General features: G+C 36.6%; 1 protein-coding gene across 1 annotated transcript; it reads right to left on the reverse strand.

Annotated features, from left to right (window-relative positions):
- Positions 1-689: 689 nt before the first annotated feature.
- Positions 690-26,177, reverse strand: NMU (neuromedin U). The gene is made up of 10 exons (XM_087434691.1): positions 25,944-26,177; positions 23,127-23,185; positions 16,521-16,568; positions 12,086-12,145; positions 10,429-10,458; positions 10,288-10,338; positions 8,673-8,747; positions 5,091-5,144; positions 3,962-4,001; positions 690-829 (listed from the first exon to the last, which is right to left on the reverse strand). The coding sequence occupies exons 1-9, from the start codon at positions 26,050-26,052 to the stop codon at positions 3,966-3,968; spliced, it is 522 nt and encodes a 173-aa protein (XP_087290817.1). The 5' UTR covers positions 26,053-26,177; the 3' UTR covers positions 690-829; positions 3,962-3,965.
- Positions 26,178-26,552: the final 375 nt, after the last annotated feature.

Raw genomic sequence — 26,552 nt, forward strand, 5'->3', positions numbered from 1 at the left:
AACCTGCTTGGTAGAGAAGGTGGTTATCCAAGAGCGGGGTCAGAAGGGAAAAACCCAGGGGAACCTGAAGGAAGATATCTCAACATCCATCTGAGGTTAATTCTGTGTCCACTAAACACTGATCTGATGTAAAAAGTTCTCCAAGTGTGTTCATGTTCCTCCACTAGTAATACTGTTTTCTTTCTGGTAATGGATGAAACTGGTTGCCTTTCAGATGTTGCAGGGTGAAACAACTTATTTTAAGATAAACTGAATACTAGTAGTTGGTAGAAAAGCTAGCCTCCCGATATGTTTGTAGCAATCAGACATCTATTTTATAGTATATACATCAGAACTTGCTTATTGGACTATTGGATGGATCATGGCCAAATTCTCTAACTAGTGTAGTTTTAGATGGTATTCATATTCTAAGATTGTTAGCTACTAGACATTCTGGTATTTATAAGAGCTGGTTATTTTGTCACTGATGAAATCCAAATAAAAAACTAAAATAGCTCATTAAAAAATAAACTCTCTACTGAGTGCCTTTAATAAAAATAAAAGAGCATGTGTATCAGTACTGTCAAAAGCTGCAGGGATCTAAGGAACATCATTATTTACAGCTTTATTACACACTACCATTACAATACTAAGAAAAAATATTTTAAGATTTCTAAAAATTTTCAACAAATTAAACATTTACAATCTGAATCAACTTTTATTGAGAATGTTTACAACGCAGGGATTCTCAAACATGGTAAACTTAGCAAGGATTGTTTTTGAGAAGAAAACAAAATGTCAGTACATTTTATATTCCATGGTGTTGCTTCTGTGGAAAATAGTTGGTATCCTGTAAAAAAAAGATAAATCAAATTTAGATTCAAGTATAAATGAGTATGTGAATGTGTGTATATAATGTTTGTATACAGACTTTTCTATAAATATTTTTTCATGTATGATAAAATTGACATTGGAGCTATTTCTCAGCTATTCTTCAGTCTGTATATTTTAGTTATCATTTAATCTCTCTGATAGAACACTTATTCTGTATGTCTGTATTTTCCAAAATTTTGTAGTATTTAACTACGTAAAAGTGATTTCTGAACCAGCCCTGAAGGCCCAGCAGTTAAGGTTTGGCACGCTCTGCTTCAGTGGCCGGGGTTCAGTTTCCCGGCACGGAACCACATCACTTGTCTGTCAGTAGCCATGCTGTGGGGGCGGCTCACATAGAAGAACCAGAAGAACTTACAAGTATACACAATTATGTACTGGGGCTTTGTCGGGGGAGGGAAGGAAGAAAAAAGGGAGGAAGATTGGCAACAGATGTTAGCTTAGGGTGACTCTTCCCCTGAAAAAAAAAGTGATTTCCTCAAGCTCATTGATGCCAATAAGATTTATGAATAAAATATTTCAAAAGTTGCATGATTATTCCTCATGTAGTTATTTCCTTGTGTATTTGCCATTAAATCATCCTATTTTATGTCTAACCACTTTCTAAGTAAATATAATTCATCAGGACACAGTAAGACCTCAGATAAGCAGATGGGAAAAACAAAGAAAAATTATTATTGAAGTATTTCTCTATTGACAAAACAAAATCAAATCCTGGGTGAATTAGTCTATGTAGGCCCTAATCTTGGCAACAATCCAAATAAAGCTATTTTTCTCAGTTTCAGAGAGAACTTTTTACTAAACTGATCAAATTATGGATTAAATTCCATTTCACATTTTTGAGGACCTTAACACTTAGTTTCGTTTTCCAATCACAGACATTTTTTCCATTTAATATTAAACTATTTTTTGTTCACATTTTGTAAATGCCTCTACATTTTTAATATTATAAAAGATAGTTTATTTTCCATTAACTCTTTGTTCTTAGTTCCTTGAAAAAAGAAACAATTAAGAAGATGTTTGCTCATATTCCTGAGGTGAACATAACAAGCCTTTGCTGAAACAGGAGTTAATGCCCAACACAGTCTGAAAATTTAAGTTCCTAATTATGTCCCATGAGCACATTAAATTTTTTCCTTCACTTTTTCAATATGTGTATCTTTTATTTATTTCTTATCTAACTGAATTGGCTAATGCATAAGAACTACATTAAATAAAAGGTGACAGAGCATCCTTATTTTGTTCCTGACATTAATAGAAATGCTCCAAAGCATTTTACTATTAAGCCTGCTACTGACTTTGTTTGAGACCATTATATTAATGATGTTAATAAAGATTCATCTCTTTCTATAGGATCTTTTTTTAAAACATCAGAAATTGATGTGGAATTTTACCAAAAGCATCTACTGAGATGATTGTATAATTTCTCTTCTAATGGTGACAATATTTTAATAGACTTCCTCATGTTGAACCATCCTGAGTTGCCGGAACAAACTTCACTTCATGGGGTCATATAATTTTTTAAATATACTGCTGAATACAATTTACTAATATTTCTTTAAAATTTTTGCATTGATATTTATAAATAGGATTGGCCTACAGTTCCTTCTTTTATACTACTTTTGTAAGGTTTTGGTATTAGTATTTGTTGGCTTCATAAAAAATATTTTGAGATTTTTCCTTTTCTTCTCTGAGCTGGAAAAATTCAAAATCTATTGGCCTAGTACATTTGAGGGAAGAGTTTCTAGATAATGTTTTTAAGTTTTTTCCTTGGCCATTGGTCTTTAAATCTTTTTTTCTTTCTTCTGAGGTCAGTTTTGGTAGTACCTACTTTACTAGATAATCCTCCATTTTACGAGGTTTTCAAACCGATAGGCACAGATATTTGCAAAGTACTCTTTTACGATTTCCATTTCTTCTATATCTATTTTAATTTCCCTCTTTTCATTTGTATTTTTGTAAAGTTATAGTTTCTCCATTTTTTCTTGATTAGGGTAGGCTAATTAGGCTCTTTTATTTTACTTTTTGCAAAGAAGCAGATTTCGCTTTATTTATCAATTCTTCTATTTTACTACTTTATAATTTATTAATTTCATCTTTCATTTTATAATTTTCTTCCTTTTCCTTTCCTGAGGTTCACCTTGTTGTTCTTTTTTAACTTATTGAGTTAAATTCTTAATTCACTCATTCTTTCTTGCTTGATAGTGTTTAAAACCTCGAATTTTCTACTGAACATGGCTTTGGCAGAGTCCCATACATTTTAATATGCAGTGTTTTCGTTATCTTTATTTTCTAGATATTGTATACTTTTGGTGTCATCTTATTTAGTTAGAAATAGTGCATTTTGATTTTTGTTTCTATGACAAAATATTAAGAATTTTAACATTCTTAAGCTAAATAAGTAAGGGATATTTGCAAAAATATGTTCAGCATACAGGATTCAGGATTACATTAAGTTAGCAGAATATACTTTTATTTCTGTGGTATAAATCTATCAATCTGCATTTGGGTTTAATTTCAAAATTCATCATCTAATAAGATATTAGGATTAACATATTTATTAAACATGTAGGGCCATTCAATAGCTACGAAGTGTCTACCATATCTCCAGCATTGAGGTGGAAACTCTGTGAGTCCCTAAGTAGAAGTCATGCTCTCGTGTCTTTCTACATTTTCTTAGTTCTCTAGAAATGGCAAATCATAGCTTTTATAAAGAATCTCTGAATACAGGTCATTTAGAAGACAGCAATGCATTCAGTCTTTAAGTTCTGGCCCAAATGTGGACACTGATTACCATGATAAGAACACAATCCCTGATGTATATTACTTGCACAACAAATGATGATAAGGTCAATGTCTACAAAATCAATGATGACTATTGTGGAATGCACAACATGGGCAACACAAATCGCGCCCTAAAATACTGGTATTTTCCATCATACAAAGCCCTCACAGCCCCTATAATTGTAGTATTTATAGAGAACATTAATGTACACATGCAATCAAATAATATAAATATACTGAGCATAGTTTAATTTGTGAATATCTGAAAACAAAATTTTCAAACTGGGTTGCATTGTGAAGCACATACCATTTTAAATGTAACCTTCTGACCTTCTTCCATTGCGTGGCTGGAAATAATAAATTAGAAATAAATCAGTGTAACTAACTACGGTGGGAAGTTAATTTTCATAGAAAGCAGCCTAATGATCTCGATATGTGGTATTATTTCTTGCTTTATTTAGTTTTGCTCCTTCCTTCAACCCATTCTCCAATTTGTTGTTAGAATTAGTTTTCAAAATGCAAATCTTACCATATGGCTCTCCTTAGCTTTTACAATAAAGTTGAAATTTCTTAGCTAACTATTTCATTGGCTAATTCTTGTCGATTCTTCAAATTCAGCCCTTGTAGCTTTCTCTGTACCTCGTCCACTCTCTGGCTTGGGTTAAGTGCCTTTCTTTTAGAAAGCACAGGCCCTGGATTGAAGGTGCATTTAACATAGTATTTTGTATTTGTTTATTTATCAATTTCCTGTATTTGTCTGTAAACACCTAGAGCATAAGAATGGAATCCTATCTGTCTTTATATTCCTATCTCTCTTGTATGCTTTGGTACATTGCCCAGAGCCCAATAGAAATTCAATAAATAGCTGCTGAATGAATAAGTGAAAAATCTCTGGTAATGTATTAAGCATACAAACATTTTAGAAAGTATAGCTGCTTAGAAAGAAATTCACATTTCATAGACAATTTGGACATGCAAAATACTAATGCAATTACAAAGTTTTGTCTACTCATAGCCTCTATTGTGGTTGCTTCTTTTATTTTTAAAAACTTATCAAAATAGTCATAACACTTCCAATCTCCTGCATCAAACATTTAGTAAACAATTCCTTGGAACTTAAGGAGTAATGCGTCGTTAAGACACTCATTTCCTGCACATGAAATGGTGTGGAACTTAACTGTGAAATAGATGAATGTCACTTGGGGGATTTACAAACACAAGCAGTGGATTAGAGAACAGATCAGAGACGCCAGAATATTAAAGCAATAAGGTGGTGAAAGAAATGAATCTCAGACTATAACACCTTATGTCAAATATCTATAAATAAACTTCAAAACTTAGTTGAAACTTATGAGTTAATATAAGTAAATGCACAATGAAAGTATTTTTCAATTTTGATATTGATTGATTTTTTTAAAAAATCAGTATGTGCACACCCTGAATAGAAAATATCTTCGACTTTGGCTTGCAAAAGGACCTTGAAATTCTTCCTGGAAAAGAAAATGAGAGCATTACAAATCAAATAACAGTAAAAATAAGTGCAAATTCCTCTTTAGAGTATAGTCAAGCTCAAAGTTATTTTCAACTATCATAATTAAACAAAGAGGGAAATCAAGGACTTGAGTATATAATTCATATCAATAAGTAATCTTTGTATTTATACCTAAAGAATTTTCAACAACTAACAGTATCATCAGAATGTTGTATTTTAAAATAATTTTCTTATCAATACAACAGATTCTATTTTCAGGAAATTAGTTGTATGTATATTCACCAATAAATAGAAAGAGAAATGACAGACACTTCGTAGATAATTAACCACATTTAAAATCTCCTTTCAGCATTTTGTTAGAGCGAAATAATTTCTTTAAAATACATATTGCATGTGCTAACACATGAACTGGGAAAAATATAAAACAGGATTGTGTCAGAACTAAAATACACAATATTTCTATAGGAATTGAAATTGAAATTGAGGGACAACTTTGGTAAACTATAATTGTTCAGTGAGACTTCAGAAGAGATTTTCCTAATATAATTATATTTACATAAATGTTAATAAAAAATACCAAATAGGACAAACCAATTATTAATAATAGACATATTTTGAAGTGTTTTCTTAAAACATTTCATTTTAAACTTAATGGAAAAAATAACATTTTATGGTTTCCATAAAATTGGTTCTTGTAGCTTCCTATTTTCAACTACTTTTTATAGAAGTATCAGGAAGGCAAATTTGTCATCAAGACCTTTTTCAATTATTCCTTAATAAAGTACGATCATATTTTTAAATTCTAAGAAATGGCTCTGACATCTATTAAGATTCTGAAATCCTTGCTTTACTACAAATATATCTTAAATTCTCAATATTTTGTACCTAATTCTCATCTGACTATAAACCCCACAAATTACTTAAAAGATTGAAAATTTTAATACTTAAAAATGTACACATAGAAACTATGTATTTATATGCTTATATAAGAAAAGTTATGGGCTGGCCCCGTGGCTTAGCAGTTAAGTGTGCACGTTCCGCTACCCAGGCGACCTGGGTTCAGATCCCGGGCGCGCACCAACGCACCACTTCTCCGGCCACGCTGAGGCCGCGTCCCACATACAGCAACTAGAAGGATGTGCAACTATGACATACAACTATCTACTGGAGCTTTGGGGGAAGAAAAGGAGGAGGATTGGCAATAGATGTTAGCTCAGAGCCGGTCTTCCTCGGTAAAAAGAGGAGGATTAGCATGGATGTTAGCTCAGGGCTGATCTTCCTCACAAAAAAAAAAAAGTAAAAAATAAATGTTTGAAAAAAAAAAAGAAAAGTTATGTATATTATATTAAACAGAAAAAAAGGTAAGACAAAATGTAATTTAGAACGTGCCAAAATTTAAAACTTTCAAATCCAAACATACAGGTCTTTTTAGTCTTATCATTGAAGACATAATTGTAAACAGATAAAAGAATTTGGGAAGTAGAGGCAAAAAAGATGTGGGGATGGAAGTGAGGATGTCTAGCAAACAAAATTTAAGAAAAGTGTTTGGACACACTAAGGTCTGAAAGCTCACTTTCTTTAAGAACCTAAAACCTTTCAGTATCAAAAATATGTTAGATGACTTAGGCCCAGCAAAGTTAACACTCTACTGTAATTTTTTTTCAATGCATGCCTTACATTCTTTTCTTTCACAGGTTCCTAGGAAACTTGGCTTGTTGCAAAGTACTTGTAGAAGTTATCATTTGAGCAAGAGGATATACTACTATGTCAGAGTTCACATAGTCAGCTAGTTGTCTGGAAACATAGTCTCACTCAAGGTGAAACATTCAGACAAAGTACCAAACTGGCCACAATACTGAGCATTTAGCTTTGGTATATTGACATTGAAGTGATGTAGTAAACTAATAATTGGTCGGTGTATTTTAAGAAACTGGATCTTTACATCAAAATCTTATACTATTCATAAGTCAAGCAAAGTCTTCAGAAACTAAAACTTAATTCAAAAAAGCATATATTACACCTCTAGAAAGTCTGATGACAACTGATTTGATTTTTTTTCATACAGGAAATTCTAAATTTTAAGAGGCTACTATGGTTCCTCTTACATTTCTCATTTAAGTTGGCAGCAGATACTGTCTTCCTTGATGGAAGTTTAGTTTAAGAATGTGAAGAATTTAGGGAGGAAATAGTGACCATAAAAATAAATATTGAGGAATTTATTTGCCTGAACTGTTTGCATTTTAAAAAGTATTTGAAGACTTTTGGTAGAACTTTAAGAATAACAAAATTAATATGGTATTTAAATTAAGGAAAAATCTAACAATAAACCAACAGAAGTAGCCAAGATTAGACTATAAAGGGAATGACATAGTGAAAAAAATATTTGCCTAGATTAGAAGTCAGAAGATTCTGTTGTAATCTCTAATCTCATTTACTACAATGATCTTGGGAAACACCTTTAACTATTCCGAGTGGTTTTCCCTTTTGTAAACTGGGGATAACAATACTTGTATAAGTACTAATAGAATTGCCAAAAGAATAAAATGAAATACTATAAGACTTAAAACCATAATGCATTACAAGAATGTAAGGCATTACTTAAAAATAATACCTAGAAACTTTCATCATTGAAAGAGTTAGGATTCTTTTTTAATGACAATAAAAACTCCACAATTTCCAGTTAAAACTCAGTTATAGTCCTCTTAAACATAGATACTGGATTTGGGCCATATATTTTTTTTTTTTTTGTGAGGGAGATCAGCCCTGAGCTAACATCCGCTGAGGAAGACGGGCTCTGAGCTAACATCTATTGCCAGTCGTCCTCCTTTTTCTCCCCCCAAAGCCCCAGTAGATAGTTGTATGTCATAGTTGCACATCCTTCCAGTTGTTGTATGTGGGACGCGGACTCAGCATGGCCAGAGAAGCGGCGTCGGTGCGTGCCCGGGATCCGAACCCGGGCCGCCAGTAGCGGAGCGCGCGCACTTAACGGCTAAGCCACTGGGCCGGCCTGGGCCATATTTTTGTTAATTGTAGAAAAAAACAAAATGCCTACATTTAGTTCTGATATATTTACTTCACGAGCCTTACTCTTACTAACATTTTAATACTTGGATAGAAAGCTTGCCATCCTAGCCATTTGCCAACCTGTATACAAAGGGGCGGTAAACTATCCTTTATCTTTTCTCCTATTCCCACCTGACAACTGGGCACCTGCCATGTCCTTTCTTAAACCAAGAATAGGCTTCCTCACTGGGAGGGTCATGGCCTTGGAAGGGAATCTATTCTCAGCTTTCCTTACTGCCCACAGCCTGAGTTAGCATGGACATAATATGCGGAGAGGGCACAATTCTCTTCTTCCTGAGCGTGAAAACACTTGTGCAAATAGATGCTCTTTGGTAGCGGACTGGGTGTTTACGTGGGGCTTATTCTGAAGAAGAGTATTTTGTAAACTACCACAACTGGGAATTAACGGAGAGCGCTGCCCCACACAGAGTGGCAAAGCCAGCGTGCAGTTCATGTTACATACGTCCACTTTGAATCTCTTCATTCTTCTCTCATGCAGTTGAGGAACGAGCTGCAGCAACGGATGCACGACAGACGACTGAGAGACACGAACACAGACGTGATGAGCACAAAGGCTTCTTGGAATTGGGCATAAAGATAGTTTCCTATTGGTTTGTTTTAGGTTTTGGTTTTACCCACTCTACTTGCTCCAGATAAAAAAGAACAAGAAAGATGTTATCTAAGACAGCCCTTTGTGAGCCCTTCAAAGAACTGTGGAGAATAAGCTAAGAGAGGGAATAAAATTCTGTAGCTCTACGCTAGGATCTTTGTCATTATGTTGAAGAAGCACTTTCCTGGGGGCCTCAGCTCCATCATCAGCTGCCAACAAGTATCACTCACCTGCATCTTTGAGAGGCAAAAAGCTGTCTGCTTCCAGACTTACTAAAAATGATTCAGGGCAGATGAAACCAACTCTGTGAGAATCAGTTTTCTATTATGAAAAAGTTTATCTGGAAGATTACACTGTACACATATCTAGTAACCTCCTTTATAAAATACATTTTTTAAAACTGCACATATGGAACAAGACAAGGGACACAAAAAATGGCAGTGTGTCGCTGATAGTGAAAAATGTGACTAAGATACATTTTCTCAAAATATAAAGATGCCAAGGAGAAGAAAATGAAAGCACATTTGAGACACTTGTCTACCTGATAAGGTTTCATTTTAAAGGCATGGCTTGAATTGAACCTTCTCACAAATATTAAATTCATTTATCAAATGGATTTCTTTAAGCCCTATATAATGGTTATTTGTTAACCAATTCAACTTGTATTTAGTTTAAAGCCAGTATAACGTTTCAACTCCTCATGTGTAAGAATATTCAATGTGATAAATATTTAAAACTGAGTTTTAAGATTACAGTTACACACATGTTTAAAATACACTATACTCGTCATTCCCTAAAGTGGTCCATGGTAGTGAGTCACAAGCTTAGAAAGAATATTATAGTCAAATAACTATTAAGTATTATAGATTGAAACACCAAAGTAGGTTAGTTAGCATTTTTTAAATCCATGCATACAAAAAGAAAAACTACCACTAAAACCACATGATTTAGAAGTGACTGAATTCAAGTAACTGGTATCCAGCTAATCTTAGAGAGTAAAATCTCGCATTAAATGCCTAATTACACATTAACATGCCTTTGGATAAAACTGTTTTTCCCTTGCACTAATCACTAACTAAAACAATATGTTTTACTTAATTATGTGGCGTTTTTTGCCTTAAGAATGTAAATTCCATGACAGCAGGGATTTCTTTTTTAATTTTCTCTTTTATTTACTGCTATATTTGTAGTACTTAGAATTGTGCTTGGCACATAGTAGATATTTGGTAAGTAACTGTTGAATGAATGAATGAATGAATGAATGAATTTAATGTACATGTAATTATTGAGATATAAAAGAAATTAAATGTATAATAAATATTGAATTTCTTTTGTTCATCTATGTATAAACTTTTAAAGTAAAAAGCATGAATTTTGATCTAGCTCTATTAGATAAACCACAAAAACAGTTTTTTTCTAAAAAAGCAAATACTAGTGATTACTAATAAAAAGTAATTCTAAAACTTACCACAACATTTGAATTGCCCAACTTCTGTGTCTTTGAATAATGAAATAAGAACTGTTAAAAAAAAATAGTGAGCTTTACTACAGATGATTAGTGCTTTCCTTTATTATTTTTTGATGTATATATTTATGGAAATCACCTTACCCTTTTGGTATTATCTTTTTCATCTGTTTCCTGTTGAAAAAAGAGACATATAAATATCATTATATTACATATTATAAAATATGTAGTATAAAATTTATAATATATTATCAGATTATATCATATAATTTTTTAAACATATGATGTAAATGCTACATATAAAAAATATAACACTGAAATTGGTTAAGCATATATTGCTCTGAAAATAAACCAGAAATTAATTAAATACTGTTTTTAAATGAAGGGATGAATAAAGATCTTCACTATAGCATTATTCATAAGAGTCAAAAAACTGGAAACATCCTAAATGTTCAACAGTGGTGGAATGGGAAATCATGACATGATTACATGACAGAATATTCAGAGAAAAAGACTAGAAGGAATCACATCAAAATATTTGAAATTGTTATACTAAATAATAAGATTAAGAGTTATTTTTGCTTCCTCCCATAAACTTTTCTATATTCTTCTCTCCCTCCAAAAATCTATGTTTTCAAAAACAAGTAATATCATTCCTTTTTTGTTGTTCTTTTTTGTTCTCATTTGCTTTTAACATAAAAGGAAACTCATGGATAAACATCATTGTCATTTCTTTTATCTTAATTAGGAAAAAAGGTCAGTTAAGGGCCGGCCCGGTGGCGCAAGCAGTTAAGTGCTCGCGCTCCGCTGCCGTGGCCCTGGGTTCCCCGGTTCCGATTCCGGGCGCGCACTGACGCACCGCTTAGCAAGCCATGCTGTGGCAGCGTCCCATATAAAGTGGAGGAAGATGGGCATGGATCTTAGCCCAGGGCCAGTCTTCCTCAGCAAAAGGAGAAGGATTGGCAGATGTTAGCTCAGGGCCGATCTTCTTCACACACACAAAAAAAAGGTCAATTAATTGTTTTAGAAAATGTCACCATTAAAAACACTGGAAAAATACACACTTGTTAGTTTGCAAACACTTATTAGTTTCATAAAACATTTATCCTTTCAAAATATCAAGATTTCTTTGAATTATTATATGTGAAAGGTATAGAAGTCAGAACGTACCATGATCATAGATTAAATTAGAACCGCTAATGAAAAATATAATTCTAACCCTGAGACTCTTATCCTTAATAAGGTAGTTTTAAAATAAGTTCATCTATACGATACAGAATATAAAATGAGTATGTTACATTTCACTATTTTTCCAAGTTCCCTCCTATCCTCATTTCAGGACAAAAAGTTCTCCCAGAAGAAGCAAATAATTTTAATAAGAAACCAAGACATCACAGTTAGAATATAATTTTCAAACTGATATTGACAGTAGAGTTTGCTTTTTTTGCATTCTTAACGCCCTTCTCTCTAACAAAGATACATCTGTTCTCCAATTGTATTGTGAGTCAGAGAAAACAAGAGCCAAATGACCCCAAATTTCTCTCATCAGAACTAGAACACATCTTATACTTGAGGGGGACATATGATTTTCCTATTAAATGATTGTAAACATTATTAATAAGACCGTAAATTCTCAGACATCAGAGAAACTGAAGTATTTGTTCCTTATCTAAAATCAACTTATGCTCTTCTAGCTCCTCTTGGCATGCTTCCTAAATTGGATATATTTTCTTCCAGGAGAAATTCCACGATATCACTGAGCAATTTTTTGCCTAGAAATAAAACACTATTTCAACCTTACCTGGGGCTTTGGTAGAGTCCCCATAATGGTGAAGCAAAGCTCCTCCAATGCATTGGATGCCTGATGGAAATGAGAAGATTTATAGGCTATGCTCCCGCTTTAACAACACTTGCATAGAAGACAAAACCGTAGAATGTTAGGAGCACAACGATATTCCAACTACTCAGAAGAGAATCCTTCTTCTGGCCCATTGAAACTCTGTTGGAATCTCTTGATTTCCCATGACAAAACTTGGCTCCTAAAAGTAAAAACTGCCTTTCAACTAGGAAAAAAAATGTTATGTACTGTATATATGCACTGATTAAGGCTTCCACAGCAGTCCAGATTAATAGTTCTCAGTACTTGCTAAGATTCCATGAAATTCTATGATTGAGAGTAACTAGGGCAGTGCCAAAAGAGAGATGATTCTTCCCAGCTTGTAGCAAAGTCTGAATCTACATGCCAAAGCTGTGAACCTCACTGAATATTACTCATTATGGGCTAATTTGAAAATCCTGCAATTGCTCTCAAACAATGGGAGTTGGAGGGGAAGAAGCCATGCATGGTGCACCTAATCCAAGCTACCACCCTTCCAGGCTGCTGACTGCACACCCCAGGATCAGGTTCTTCAAAGCATCTGAGCACAGATGTAGGGCAGGGCTTATTGTGGTGAGCAGCCAGCTGGGTGTGGTGAGGAGCAGCACAAACAGACAAGCAGAGGCGAAACTAGCTTTGCATAGAATTTAGCACAGCTGTACCACGAACAATTGATTACTTAATAAATGCACACTGGAAATAATGAGGAGCTGGAACAGTGTGTGTGAGTGTGTGTGTGTGTGTGTGTGTGTATGATATAATTAGTGGTTAAAAACATGGGCTACAGAGTTGAGCACGCTGCAAATCCATAGCAGTGCAAATTCCCTTTCTACTCTTTATTAGCTGTGTTACCTTGGGCTGGTTACCTAACCTCTCTAAACTTTAGTTTCTTCAGCCATGAATCAGGGTGACAACACCACTGCAGAGAGTTCTTGGAAGGATTAAACATAGGTAAAGCTCTTAGTACAGTGCCAGAACACAGCAATTAGTTAAAAATTAGTAGCTCTAAAAAATAATAGTATTAAAAAACGCATTTAAAATAAACACATTTAATAGTAGCATTAAAGAATGTAAAGCAATGATTTACAGCTGTAGTTACTTTTAATTTAGAAGACATGTCAAAAGAATTGTTCAGGGCCACCAATATTGTCAGGCTTTGAACAACAGTGCATGTTTAATATGGTTGACTGCAGTTAAGGACACGGTTGGAGTCATAAAACAGCTTCTCTGAGCATCCTTCCTAGCATCAGAGGTCTGCTTTGTTCTCCTTCATTTGTTCTCCTGCCATGCAAATTGTTGGGATATTTATTAATAATATTAAATGGCTCATATTTTTTTGTGTGTGAGGAAGATCAGTCCTGAGCTAACATCTGATCCCATTCTTCCTCTTTTTTTTTTTTTTTTCCGGCTGAGGAAGACTGGCCCTGGGCTAACATCCGTGCCCATCTTCCTCTACTTTATATGGGACACTGCCACAGCATGGCTTGACAAGCGGTGTGTCAGTACGCGCCTGGGATCCAAACCTGCAAACCCCAGGGCGCCGAAGCGGAGCACAGGCACTTAACCGCTGCACCACCAGGCCAGCCCCATAAATGGCTCATATTTATATAGTGCTTCAATAAATTACAAAACACTTTCATATATATAACTCACATTCTGTCCTCAAAACACAGCTGTGTAGTATACAGGACAGAAACTGTTATTCTCATGAATAAAGGAAGCAAGGTTTTAGGAGACTGTCACTTGCCCAATACCACTCATGGCTAGTAGGGGGAGAGTGTGGCCTGGGAGCTAGGTCTTCTGACCTTTAGATATTCCTCTGTCACACTGGTATTGACTTGTTAGGCCTATGGTTGGGAGACGGACGAGACAAAAAGAGTGTGAACACTGATACACCTTTTTTCACTTTTTCCCTTCAGGGATGGGTACAGACAGGTCACTCCATAAAGATCTGGAAATAAATCCCTAAAACTTCCTTTTATGGCTCATCTAGAAATGCTGCAAAATACAACACAATAAAAAGAAAATAGCTAGTGATGTCATGTGGCAAAGATGTATCTCAACTCGAAGAATAAATTCAGGTATACGAGCATCTCCTCAGAAAAAGCTGCTAAGGCAGATGAGGCTTAGCAACAAGATTGAAGTTTGGCAGAAAAGTTTCAAAAGAAATTGCGTTTTCTCCAGCAACGCTTTACACAAAGCAATTATGATGAAATACAACTATTCTTTAAGAATTTTTTTCATACTAAAATTTTAACATATTATTTTTTATTTGTGGACTTGAAAGATCCTTTATTTTCTATTGGGTAAAAATTTTTTGAAGCACTGTTCAGATAATCACATAAATAAAATAATGCAAAAATGACAGATTTAAAAAATTGCATCAGTTAATGTAAAAGATTCCATAGTAAATCTCAAGCTCTCCTCAAAAGATGCACAGTATCCAAGTTCAATAAAAGCTTAGTTTTTCTTTCTTTTTTTTTTTTTTTTGCTGAGCAAGATTAGCCCTGAGCTAACATCTGTTGCCAATCTTCCTCGTTTTTTTTGCTTGAGGAAGATTAGCCCTGAGCTAACATCTGTGCCAATCTTCCTCTACTTTACCTATGGGTCGCTGCCACAGCGTGGCTGACAAGTGGTGTAGGTCTGCGCCCGGGATCCGAACCCATGAACCCCAGGCCGCCGAAGCAGACCATGTCAAACTTAACCACTGTGCTATGGGGCTGGACCCAAAGCTTAGTTTTTCTTGATGGTGTTTAGATCAGTGCCTTAAAATTCATCCTTTTAGTACTGCAGAAATAAAAGTGATTCTGAGGGTGTTCTTGAATTGCAAATACAACGCAAAAGCTTGTATGCTGATTAATATCTATCACATGTTATATATCCATCAATGCTCCTCCAGTAATTTAAAATACTATTTATAAATGTCATCTATTGTGATCCTGGTCTTGCTTTACCATCTAACGCCTATAACTTCCTGCAAGTGATCCTCTGCAGACTGAGGAACAGGTTGAGGCAGGAGAAATACAGCACTATGCAATGCTCCTTCTCCACACCAGCCAGGACGACATTCTGGAAGGACAGTGTGAAGGAGACGGCACCTTGGCCCAACCATGTAGGGGTACGCCCCAGGCACACAGCTGACTGCTCTGAAAGAGGTTGAGCCAAGAGCCTCTACTAAGCCCTCTTCTCTGACCAGGAGACTAGTGACACTGATTAAGAAAGTCAAGACACTAAGGCCAACTCTGCTGTGCTTGCACTCAAAGAAAGAGCTGCAGACACAGGCAGCAGCATCCAGTAGAAATGGTATCAGGAGGACACACTTATTTCCCACTCCTCATGTTTTCCATGCACAGTTCAGGCAAATAAATTCCTCAATATTTATTTTTATGGTCACTATTTCCTCCCTAAATTCTTCACATTCTTAAACTAAACTTCCATCAAGGAAGACAGTATCTGCTGCCAACTTAAATGAGAAATGTAAGAGGAACCATAGTAGCCTCTTAAAATTTAGAATTTCCTGTATGAAAAAAAATCAAATCAGTTGTCATCAGACTTTCTAGAGGTGTAATATATGCTTTTTTGAATTAAGTTTTAGTTTCTGAAGACTTTGCTTGACTTATGAATAGTATAAGATTTTGATGTAAAGATCCAGTTTCTTAAAATACACCGACCAATTATTAGTTTACTACATCACTTCAATGTCAATATACCAAAGCTAAATGCTTAATTCTTTCCTACGGGAAGAGGAGTTGCCTGAGAGATGACTGGGAGTTGGAAATTGGGCATGCTCTGTTCAGCCTTTTTCTCTTTCAGAACCAGCTCTCTGGCCAACTGTTCTTGTCTGGTCTCTGCCCTGTGACAGAAAACCTGTCTCTGGCCAAAGTTCCTCAGTCACTGTCTAACCCAGTTTAATTCTGGGGGGTAGTTTTAGCAAACACACCTGGCATCAGATCTAAGGCCACATTCACAAATTGACTTTTCAGTTACGATGATATTTTGAGCTCCATAAGTCTGACTCTATAAGTTTGTCTCTCAGTGGGTTTCAGACTCAATTGGGGGACAGGATATTAGCCCCCAAATACAGCACTAGATAAATTATTTTTAATCTAACACAGAATTTGATTTTTAAATTAGCATTTTAATAGCCAATCTATTTTTCTTAGAGATAAAAGTCCTAGCACTTTACAACATACGCTCACAGCACTGATTATTACCTGCAGGTGATGTAATAATTTCTAATATGTTGACATGTTTTAATAAGTCCATAAAGTAATGAATCACAGGTCCAAAGAGAAAAATGGAGCATTTCAGCACTACACAAATGCCTACATCATTACAAAACACCTACAATTGGAATTACCTGAGGCTGAGAATCGATGGACAGGAGAAAAGAGCAAGCAGTATCTATCTGTGGAAAACAAAAAATGCCACTTACATCTTGGAAATAGACAAAACGAGAGCAGAAAATGGAAAGCAGATTTTACAAAGTCAAGTTACCCACGTAACATTAATCGAAGTTCTGTGACAGCTTAGGACTCTGGATTTGGGAGAGAGGAGTCTCTTAAACTTTCTAAGGAAGTACTGGAATTGGGATTTGCCCCCAGCCACAGGGGTATATGACCCTAAGAACAGTTGATAGGAATCATCAGAGAGTATAAAGATGCTTCACACATTGCGGGAAAGAACTTCGGATATTATCCAGCCTGAGAAAGGTGAGAGGTGACTAAAGAACGGTCTCGAAACCAAGGAGCACCCTGTTAGCATGTGCTTCTTTATTACATATAAACATAATCACACCAGCTAAATTCACATGTTAATGGCATAATAAGCGCTAAACGATAAACTGCATACAGTAAAAACTCTTACCCAACACGGACTATCCACTAGTTAGAAAAGGTTCTATTCTAAAATGAACGCTTCTTGAACTACAGTTGGCAACTAGCTGTTCTCAGCCTTTATCCTAAAGAGAGAACTTGAAAGACGTTAAACTGTAGTACAAGAGATTTATATTAATCATTAAAAAAACTGTGCTGAGAAGTTAAGCATTAAGCTGGATGTCTGAATTGTTTATGGCATTGATTTCTTTGGTGACCTTTTAAAATGGGACTGGAAGAAACGGTACTATTCTTGTTTGTCTGGGATGATTTAGGTTGAGTCCTGTTTATGGTGTAACATCTCAAGGGGTCCCTTCGAGTCCCAGAATTCTTTGTTGATCAATTTAAATCAATTTCTATTCTCACATCAAGCTGAGGGGGGATTATCATACACTTCAGTCGTAATTTCTCAAACTCTTTCTTGCTTCCAAGTTGCACATGTCCTAAAATACATAATTCTCTAATTTAGAGAATAACAAATGGTGCAATATTATAGGAAAGCACAAGCTTATCTCTCTCTCCTTTTTATCCTCACAGAATTTGTCATCTTCTCTGTATATCACAAATATTTGGGGAATTGTTTAATTCCACTCGTCCCTTGTACCCACCCACCTACTCCCTCTTCCACGCCATACAAACCCAGAATCATGGATACAAAGACACACACATACACACACACAAGGGATAAACTTCTTGATGGCAGGGGCTATGCCATATCGAACTTGCCTAGAATAAGTGTTCAATAAGTGTTATTAAATTAAATTAAACATGGGGAAAAAATAAAAACAGAAATCAATTGAGAAGGGAAAGCCAAAAGGATACCCTTTGAAGCTTTGAATTGTGACCAGTGCATAATATATCACCTCCAAATGTTATTTGGTGTGCTTCAGTAGGGCAGGAGGAAGTGGTTCCTTCTGAAATTTCTGTGGTGCTTAGGTATCTGAAGACATTACATGCTCAGGAGGAAAGCTGTCCACCCTCAGACCAGGCTGCCCACCTGTGTGAAGTGGCCACATTCAAGAACAGAGAATTCTTGAACCTCAGGGCTAACTAATCAGTGCATCAATATTGGTTGAATAAAAGCACCAGAATAAGAAAAAACACCAATTAATCAAATTAGGACATAATTGCAAAGCTTTTCAGTCTTTCTTTAAAAGTCACAGCAACATTGCTCACCCACTTTCTATTTGAGTAAGCATTTGTTCATTTTACTCAGCTTATGGCTCTAAGGGTTTTAAGTGCCACTAATTGCTTTTGAGAACTCTGTAGAGTCCATTGATGAATCTGTTTGAAGATGGTTAGGTCTCTGTACATGGTCTGAAAAGTACGTGTGTGTCTGAATAGCTCTGTAATTTTTAAAACCTCCAGCGGAAAACTGAACTATATGTTCTTAGCATCTTAACTTCTTTAAATATCTTTTTCTGTAAGAGAATTTATAGTGCTTTTACAACTGTATTTGAGGGTTTTCCCAGCATTATCGTCTAAAATATTTTTTCAAAGATTTTCTGCAGCAATATAAATGATTTCAAAATAAAATAGATGTTTCTGTATTATACATTAATATCTGTCTAAATTATTCTTCATCTTGTTTATATATTTCTAGTATGTATTTTGATATACCAAGGCAGAGACCCTTACAACAGACTTTATGGATTTCTATGCTATTGAAGACTGTTTACTACTTGGCACTTATCATCTATCTTTTCCCTTATGTATTTTGTTGGGGGTGGCTTAGGTACAAAGGGTATTCTCCTCAGTTCATAGCTCACTGTCATTATTGGACTTGCCTTATTTATTTATTCTTTTTATATTTTCACTCCCTACTCCTATTCCACCCTCCCATAGGCACCTCTTCTAATGTAGTTGACGTGTATCCTCTGTTTGTTTAGGTTCTTGTAAAACCTGTACTGCTGTTTGCTGTGCACGTGTGGTATTTTCTTACTTTTTTTCACTTAACACTGTACTTTGCGATCTATCCATGTTACTGGGTACATCTAGTATATTGCTCCTAACGGCTGTATAGTACTCCATAATGTGCACCCGTCACATGCTGCCTACCGACCCCCCAGTAATGGACAGCCAGTTCTCTCCAATTCCTTCCATTACCTCCTTGTATGCACCCGCCACTTATGGATCTGTAGGAGACTATCATTGGGCTATACACTCAGGAGAGGGAAGGCTATGGGGATACCCAGGTTGTTTTCCAGATGGCTCCACCAGCTAACACTCTCACCATCAGGGCATGAGGGTTCATACACCCCACATCCTTGCTAACGCTTGCCATTATCTAGATTTCAATTTTCTGCCAGTCTAATGGGTGGAAAGTGACACTGTGCTGTTGTCTTAATTTTCATTTCATTATTACTAATGAATTTGAGCATCTCTTTAGATGCTTGTTGGCCTTTTAGGTTTCATCTTTTAAATGGTTCTATCTTTTGATTATTTTAACTTTGGATTCCTGTTTTTATCCAATGGATTTGATAGTTTTTCTGGGGTATTCTAGAAATTAATCCCTTATCAGTTTTATACATTGTTAATATCTTCTTTCAAAGGCTCTTACCTTTTCTTATGGAGTCTTTTGTTGAAAGAAATCTTTACTTTTACTTTTAAATTCAATTCATCACGTTTTTGGCCTTATGATTTATATTTGAAGTTTTATTTAAGAAGTCTTTCCCTGCTCCTAGCACACAAAGACATTTTCCTAATAGAAAATATTTTCCATTAACTCTAAAATTTTACCCTTTATATTTAGATCTTTAATCCACCTGGAGCACACCTTTGCATTGGGTGTTAAGTGTTATTTTTCTCCATACAGCAAGCCAGTTTCTCAACCTTCATTTGCCAAACCATCTGTCCTTTCTCCACTGAATTTTAGTGTTACTTTTATTGTAAATTAAGTTTATGTGTACATGCATTTCTGTCTTAGGATGGGTTCCCCCAGAAACAGACTTGGAGATAAGGATGTAGATAGAAGTGGATTATTTGGGAGATGACCCAAGAAGCACTAGTACAAGAGTGGAGAGGTAAAACGGGGAAGAGAAGGAATCCAATAAAGGGTACGTCATCAAGCAGATTACCACCACAGGTAACTGGGGAAGTCTAGGAGCCAGCGCAGAACTCAGAGTTACCCCAGATGAGGGGAGAGGCAGCTAAGGTATTCAGCCACCAACTCCGTTGGGTCACCAATTCTCAGTGGTGAGGGCATTTATTCCCAGGCACTTCTGTTCTGCCCTGAGCACAGACCAAGCAGGCAGAGTTACAGGTGCTTGCAATTAGAAGCAGTAAATTTGGAGCGCTCTGGAATGGTGAATGACAAAGGGATATGACAAGGCACCAACAGTGTCTGCTAAACTCTCCAAATTCAAGTCTCTCTTCCATTGGTTCATTTGTCTGTTCTTGTGCTATTACCATACTTTTTTTTTTTTTTTTTTTTGGTGAGGGAGATTGGCCATGAGCTAACATCTGTGCCAATCTTACTCTATGTTGTATATGGGACACCGCCACAGCATGGCTTGATGAGCGGTGCGTAGGTCCACGCCCAGGATCCGAACCCACGAACCCTGGGCCGCGGAAGCGGAGAGTGCAAACTCAACCACAACACCACCAGGCCAGCCCCTATCATACCTTTTTTATTACTACAGTTTTATAGTACTTCTTGATATCTGGTAGGGCAAGTTCTCACTCTCAGCTCTTTATATTTAAAATTTCCTTAGCTATTTGTAGACTTATGTTTTTCCATATCAATTTTAGGTTAAATTTATGAAGTTTCTGAAAAAAACTAAATGGAATTCTGATTAGGGTTACGTTGATTTTATGAGGTTTACGTTGATTAACTTGGGTATAACTGATATTTTTATTACATGAAATTAATTGTTCCATCCAAGAGCAAAGACTGTCTCTCCATATATTCACATCCTCTTCTATTTCCTTTATTAAAATTTAATATTTTTCTCCTTAAAGTTATTGTATATTTTTGGTTAGGTTAGTTCCTAAATACTTATAGTTTTTGTTGCTATTGTGAATCATATATTTTTAACTTTATTTTCATGTTACTTTTTCCTAGTGAAAAGAAATATTATTGATTCTTTAATTTACAATTTGAATTTACAATTCAAATAGTATTGATTGTATATTGGCATTATATCCAAAAATCTTCTGAACTCTCCTCTTAGTTTTAACAGTTTAACAGCAAGAAATTTATTAATATAATTCACCATGATGATAGACTAAAGGAAAAAAGGCATATTGCTTATCTTAATATTGAGGCTGGTAAAGTATTTGATTAAATTCAAATTTTGTTGAGGATTAACAAAACTCTGAGCAAGATAAGAGAAGAAGAGAACGTCTTTAACTAGGTAAAGGCTATATAACAAAATTCTAGAGCAAATTTATACTTTATGGAGAAGCTTTGGATACGTTTATTGTGTAACATAGTACTGGAGGCCTTGGCCAATGATACAAGAAAAAAAGAAATAGTTTCTTCAGTGCTTATCATAGTACTATTGCACCTTTCCGGCATCAGATATTTTTCTAGGAATCTGTCCATTTCATCTAAGCTTTCAAAATTATTACCACACAGCTGTTCATAATACTTTTTTTTTGGTTAACATCTTTATTGAGATATAATTCACATACCATACAACTGGTTCATTTAAAGTGTACAATTCAATGGTTTTTAGTGTTATTTACAGAATTATACAACCATCACCAGTCAATTGTCCATAATACTTTTTAAAAATATTTTAAAAATCTCAATTTTTCTTGGTGGTCTACCCTTTTTCAGTCTATATCTTGTTTATCTTTATCTTCTCTCTGCCTTTTTAAATCAGTGCTGTCAGTGATTATTAACATTTTGAAAGAACAAACAAATGGTTTTGTTAATACAGTTGATTTGTTCTCCCTCTCTCTCTCTTTTTAAAATTGATTTCTGCTCTTATTTTTATTATTTACTTCATTCTTGTTTCTTTGAATTTTCCCCACAATTTTTAGTTGAATGCTTAGCTTACTTGTTTTTAAATTTTCTTCTTTTCTGATAAATATGTATGAAGCTAAAATTTCTCTATAGCTACTGTTTTAGCTGTAGCCTACAAATTTTGATTTATAATGTTTTTATGTCATTCAGTTCTAAGTATTTTGTAATTTCCTTTTTAGCCCAGGGTTATTTACCAAAATGTTATTTATTTTCCAAACAGATGGGATATTTAAGTTATACTTTTGCTATTAACTTCTAATTTTATTGCATTATGATTGGAAAACATTTTAAATGAACCCTTTTTAACTTATGGAAACTTTCTTTGTGTTCTGACACATGGTCTATTTTTTTTTATGTTCCAATATACTCAAAAAGAATGTGTATATTATTTAGCGTAGGTTTTTAAAAATATTTCTAATAGTTCAAATTTATTAATTGTACGGTTAGGTCTTTGATTTATCTACTTCTCTGTTATCTGCTTTAACTGTCAGTTTTGAGAGAGGTGTACTAAAATCTCCAACTACAAATGTTCATTTATCTATTTTTTCCTGAAGTTCTATCAGATGTTAAATTTTGAGGTTGTTTTGTTAACATATATAAATGATGGTTGTATCTTTTTGCTGATTGTTCTTTTATTAGCACATAAGATTCTGCTTTGTTATGATAGCTTGTTCATTTGAATTCCACTTTATCAGATATTAAGACTGCTATTCCAATTTTCTTGCCATTCATATTTGCTTGGTACATCATTTTCCTTCCTTTTATGCTTAGTCTTTTTAGGTTTTCTGTTTTAAGTGCGACTCTTATAGACAACTTATGCTGGCTCTTTTTTAAAAATACAATCTGAGAATGTCTTTTCAGTGGTGTATTTTAGCACATTCACATTTATTGTAATTATACTATTATTAGGACTTATTTCTGCCATCTTTACTATTTACTGTATTTTTTCTTTTCATCTTTCCTTCTTTCATTTATAAAAATAATAATTCTCACTATTAGGATATCAGAATGTTAGTAAAATCATAGTTGTCCCAAAGCTCAATTATATTATTTCATTTCACCGTGATAATTTCAAAGAAGGGTAGAGTTTTCACTAATTTGTTTGAGGATAATTCTTTACCTCCTTCCACAACTGTAGTTCTTGTTCAGGCCGTAATCCTTGAGGTAATATTGGAGCACCTAAAAATAAAGTTATACTCACATGTTAATTTTATAGTGTTTCTTTTAAAATTAAATATTTATATATAGTTCACTTTTGGATGATATTTCTCATTTTTCACTGTCAATCACCACCCTCCTATTTCAACTAGATATTTCAGCATTTGACTTAGTATAAGGAGACATAATTATTAAATAAATCTTAATAACATTACAAAGACATTACTCTCAAGAATGAATTACCTATATGTCAACACAAAAACTTGTACATGAATGTGCATAGCAGCATTATTCATAATAATCCAAATGTCCATCATCTGGTGAAGAGATCAACAAAATGTGGTACATCCACACAATGGAATACTATTCAGCCATAAAAAGGAATGAACTACGTATATATGCTACAACATAGATGAACCTCAGACATATTATGCTGTCGAGCCAGATGCAAAATACCAAATATTGTATGATTCCATTTATATGGAATGTCCAGAAAAGGCAAATCTATAGTGATAGAAAGATTAGTACTTGCTTGGGGCTGGGTGTAGGAATGAATTTTAAAAATTATTCAGTGAGTAGGGGCCTGAGTAGAAAAAGATACTTCTTAATTTAGTCTTAGGTACTTGATCATTTATTGTCACAGGCCAAATCAAGTGACAGTTTGTTGCACACATCTAGAAATGTGCCCCTCTTATAGGAAAGTTCCTTCTTTATTTTAATAATGTTCTCTGAATAGTAAACTGTTTCCATCCACTGAATCTGTGGCTGGCCCTTATCTTCTTAATGCCATAACATGCTCTGCTAACTCATTTTTGCCAAGGATGCTGTACTTATTGACACTATTTTGTCAATAGTGGCTTTGTGACATGTTTTGTTGTGTCAAGATATATCCAGTTACATCTTGCATAATGATTAATCTTGCTAGATTGTCTCCCAGTTTTGCTTATGTATGTCATGCTTCCCCTTCAGTGCCATCTTTAGGGATTCAGGACTAGGGCATATCACATTGTATATTTACCCTCTCCTCTCCTCATCACATTTTTAGAGAGATAAAATTAAATTTTTAGTACCAAGAGCAGGTCTTAAGGGGAAAGAAAACATAAAAGGGTAGTTTAGGGGGGTCTCTGTGTGGTGAAAGAGCTGTCTCATCCCTTTGCTTGAGAAAAATTGGGGATATTTATGAGATGATTGGTCAGCCAGCAGACATGTTCTTCTGGAAATAAAACCCAACAGCTGTCTTTTTTGGAAACCAGCTGCTGCATTCCATAGTTTCTGCTCAATCACCAGCAGCCTGAAATTTCCCCCACCTCCCAAAAAAGCAGGTATCTCCCACTGATGCCAAAATCACTGCAAACATATGGCACGTAACATGCATGGAAAGTACATTTGCTTTATAGAGTAAAAGCCATTTTTAAAACTATCTGCTTCCTTAATAAAACAGATAAACATCCTAATTTTATCAGTAACAAATTTAAAATTGAAAAAGAACACCATTACTTTGCATAAATCATGTTGTATCACTGCTGGCTATGTGACAGACAAGGTTTAGGTCTCTTAGCTTCTGACTGATTAGACTTCAAAGCCAAATTACCTTGCTTTTCAAGCAGAGGAGACATCCCCCTCCCCCTCCGCTCCCAGGTCCAATTCCTCAAGGAAAGGAGAATATCAAAACAATGAAAGGACAGCAATAAAAATAAATATATTAGGAAAAGAATAATAGCTTCAGTTTCCCCACCTCTAATTGAAGGCTGGGCTACACACTCTCTGAAAGGTCCCTGCAGTTATGGTTTCAAGACCTGAACGTTCTGAACAATGATGAAATAGTCTGCCCACCTTTATCTCACTGACCAGAGAGCAGAGGAAAGCTAAGAGAACCTGCTGTGAAGCTAGAAAATTCATGGTCTTAGCAGGGCAGTGGCTGACCCTGGAGGGGCCCCTGGCTCAGAGCTGGGAAATGAAGAATGGTCCCCTCAAAGTACCTAGAAAGGTAACCTTTAAGGAATGGGTACGTGATCTCCCCAGTGGAAAATGTTGCGCTCTTCTCTACCTTGTCTCCCAAGATTCAGACCTCCCTCTCCGCCCTTGCCTTTGCTTGCCCCACTTCTTTGCTCTAAGCCAAGCTCACGAAGTCCCTATTATTATCGAATCACATCTGCCTTCACTGGCTCTAGCAGTAGCACCGACTGAGGGCCAGGCTTGCACACTTGTCTTTCGGACTCTGTATGATAAGAAGGTCTCTATTCCTTTTCCTGACCTGGGGCCTGAAAACCCACAAGGCTTAGAGCCCACTCTTTTACCCCGTTCTAACAGAACAGGAACTCACCAAAAGAGTTGAGCACTATCCAAGTTTACCTCGCATCAGCAGGTGAAGCATCAAACTCACTCTAGTTTGCTTCAACCATCGATCCCTTCAGTAATTGCAATCAAAGGGAAAGCATTTTAATTCTCACCGTTTTAACTCCCGTTACCCATGGGCCAAGGGGTTTGGGCATCCCGAGTCTGAGAGAGCCCTCCAAATTTCCGCCAACCACAGGCGGCCCCGCGCCTGCTGGGCGCCAAGGCGCCGGGCCGGGGGGTTTCGGCCGGCCCGGGAACGCGCTCGAGCCGGGCCACTGGCACCTGCGCCGCTGGCTGGTCCGGCGACCCGCGCCTGCCGTCCAGGGCGAGAACCCGGGGAGCCCCGCGGCCAGAAGCCGGGAGTAGAGGCGAGACAGGGAGGGAAGAGAGCGCGGCGAGTGGAGAGCGGAGAGGCGCGAGAAGCGGCGCGGGGCCGGCTCACCTCGGCAGGCGCCCGCGCAACAGGCGAGCAGCAGCAGCAGCAGCAGCGGGGACGCCGCGGCCACCTGTCCGGGGGGCGGCCCGGGGCGGCGGCTCGCTGCTCGCGGCATCTCGGCGCCTGCGGGCGGCTCCGGGCTCGGGACCCTGCGCCGCGCTGCTCCACGCGCTGCCCTGGCCGTGCCTCGCGTCCCTGGCGCGCCGCTCGCGGGGCCCGGCCGCCGAACTGACCGCCCCGCGCGCCGCCAACTTTTAAATCTCGAGGACACGTGGGCTGAGGCGGCGCGGTCCCCGCGCGCGTCACCTCGCCGCCCGCCGCCCCCGGCCTCCCTCTCGTCACTCAGGACCCGCTGCCCGCCCCCGCCCCTGTCCCTCCCCGCAGCGGAACCCGCGCCCCCTGGCCGGAGTTTCCGACTCAGCCTCACACGCCTTTTCGCTCTCCCCGCCCTAGGGACCCTGGGATACAGGAGAATGGAATTAAAGCAATGAGGTCCATTTCCTTCTTCGGAAGGATTCCAGTGGGACCCAGGGGGGCATGGCACACCAGGCGGTCCGAAGAGGCTGGGACCCGGGTTTTTTAACTTGGTAGCGGCGACGCTCCCTCGTATCTTGC

This window comes from Ceratotherium simum, chromosome 8 (assembly GCF_057802395.1).
Source record: "Ceratotherium simum simum isolate JZ-2026a chromosome 8, ASM5780239v1, whole genome shotgun sequence".
NCBI lineage: Eukaryota > Metazoa > Chordata > Mammalia > Perissodactyla > Rhinocerotidae > Ceratotherium > Ceratotherium simum.

Coding starts and splice junctions, on each gene's coding strand:
- NMU (XM_087434691.1), bottom strand. CDS start 26,052: ATGCCGCGAGCAGCGAGCCGCCGCCCCGGGCCGCCCCCCGGACAGGTG. Junction 23,186..25,943: donor TTGCGCGGGCGCCTGCCGAG/GTGAGCCGGCCC, acceptor CTTTATTTTTAG/GTGCTCCAATATTACCTCAA. Junction 4,002..5,090: donor GAAGATATTTTCTATTCAGG/GTGTGCACATAC, acceptor TATTATTTCCAG/CCACGCAATGGAAGAAGGTC.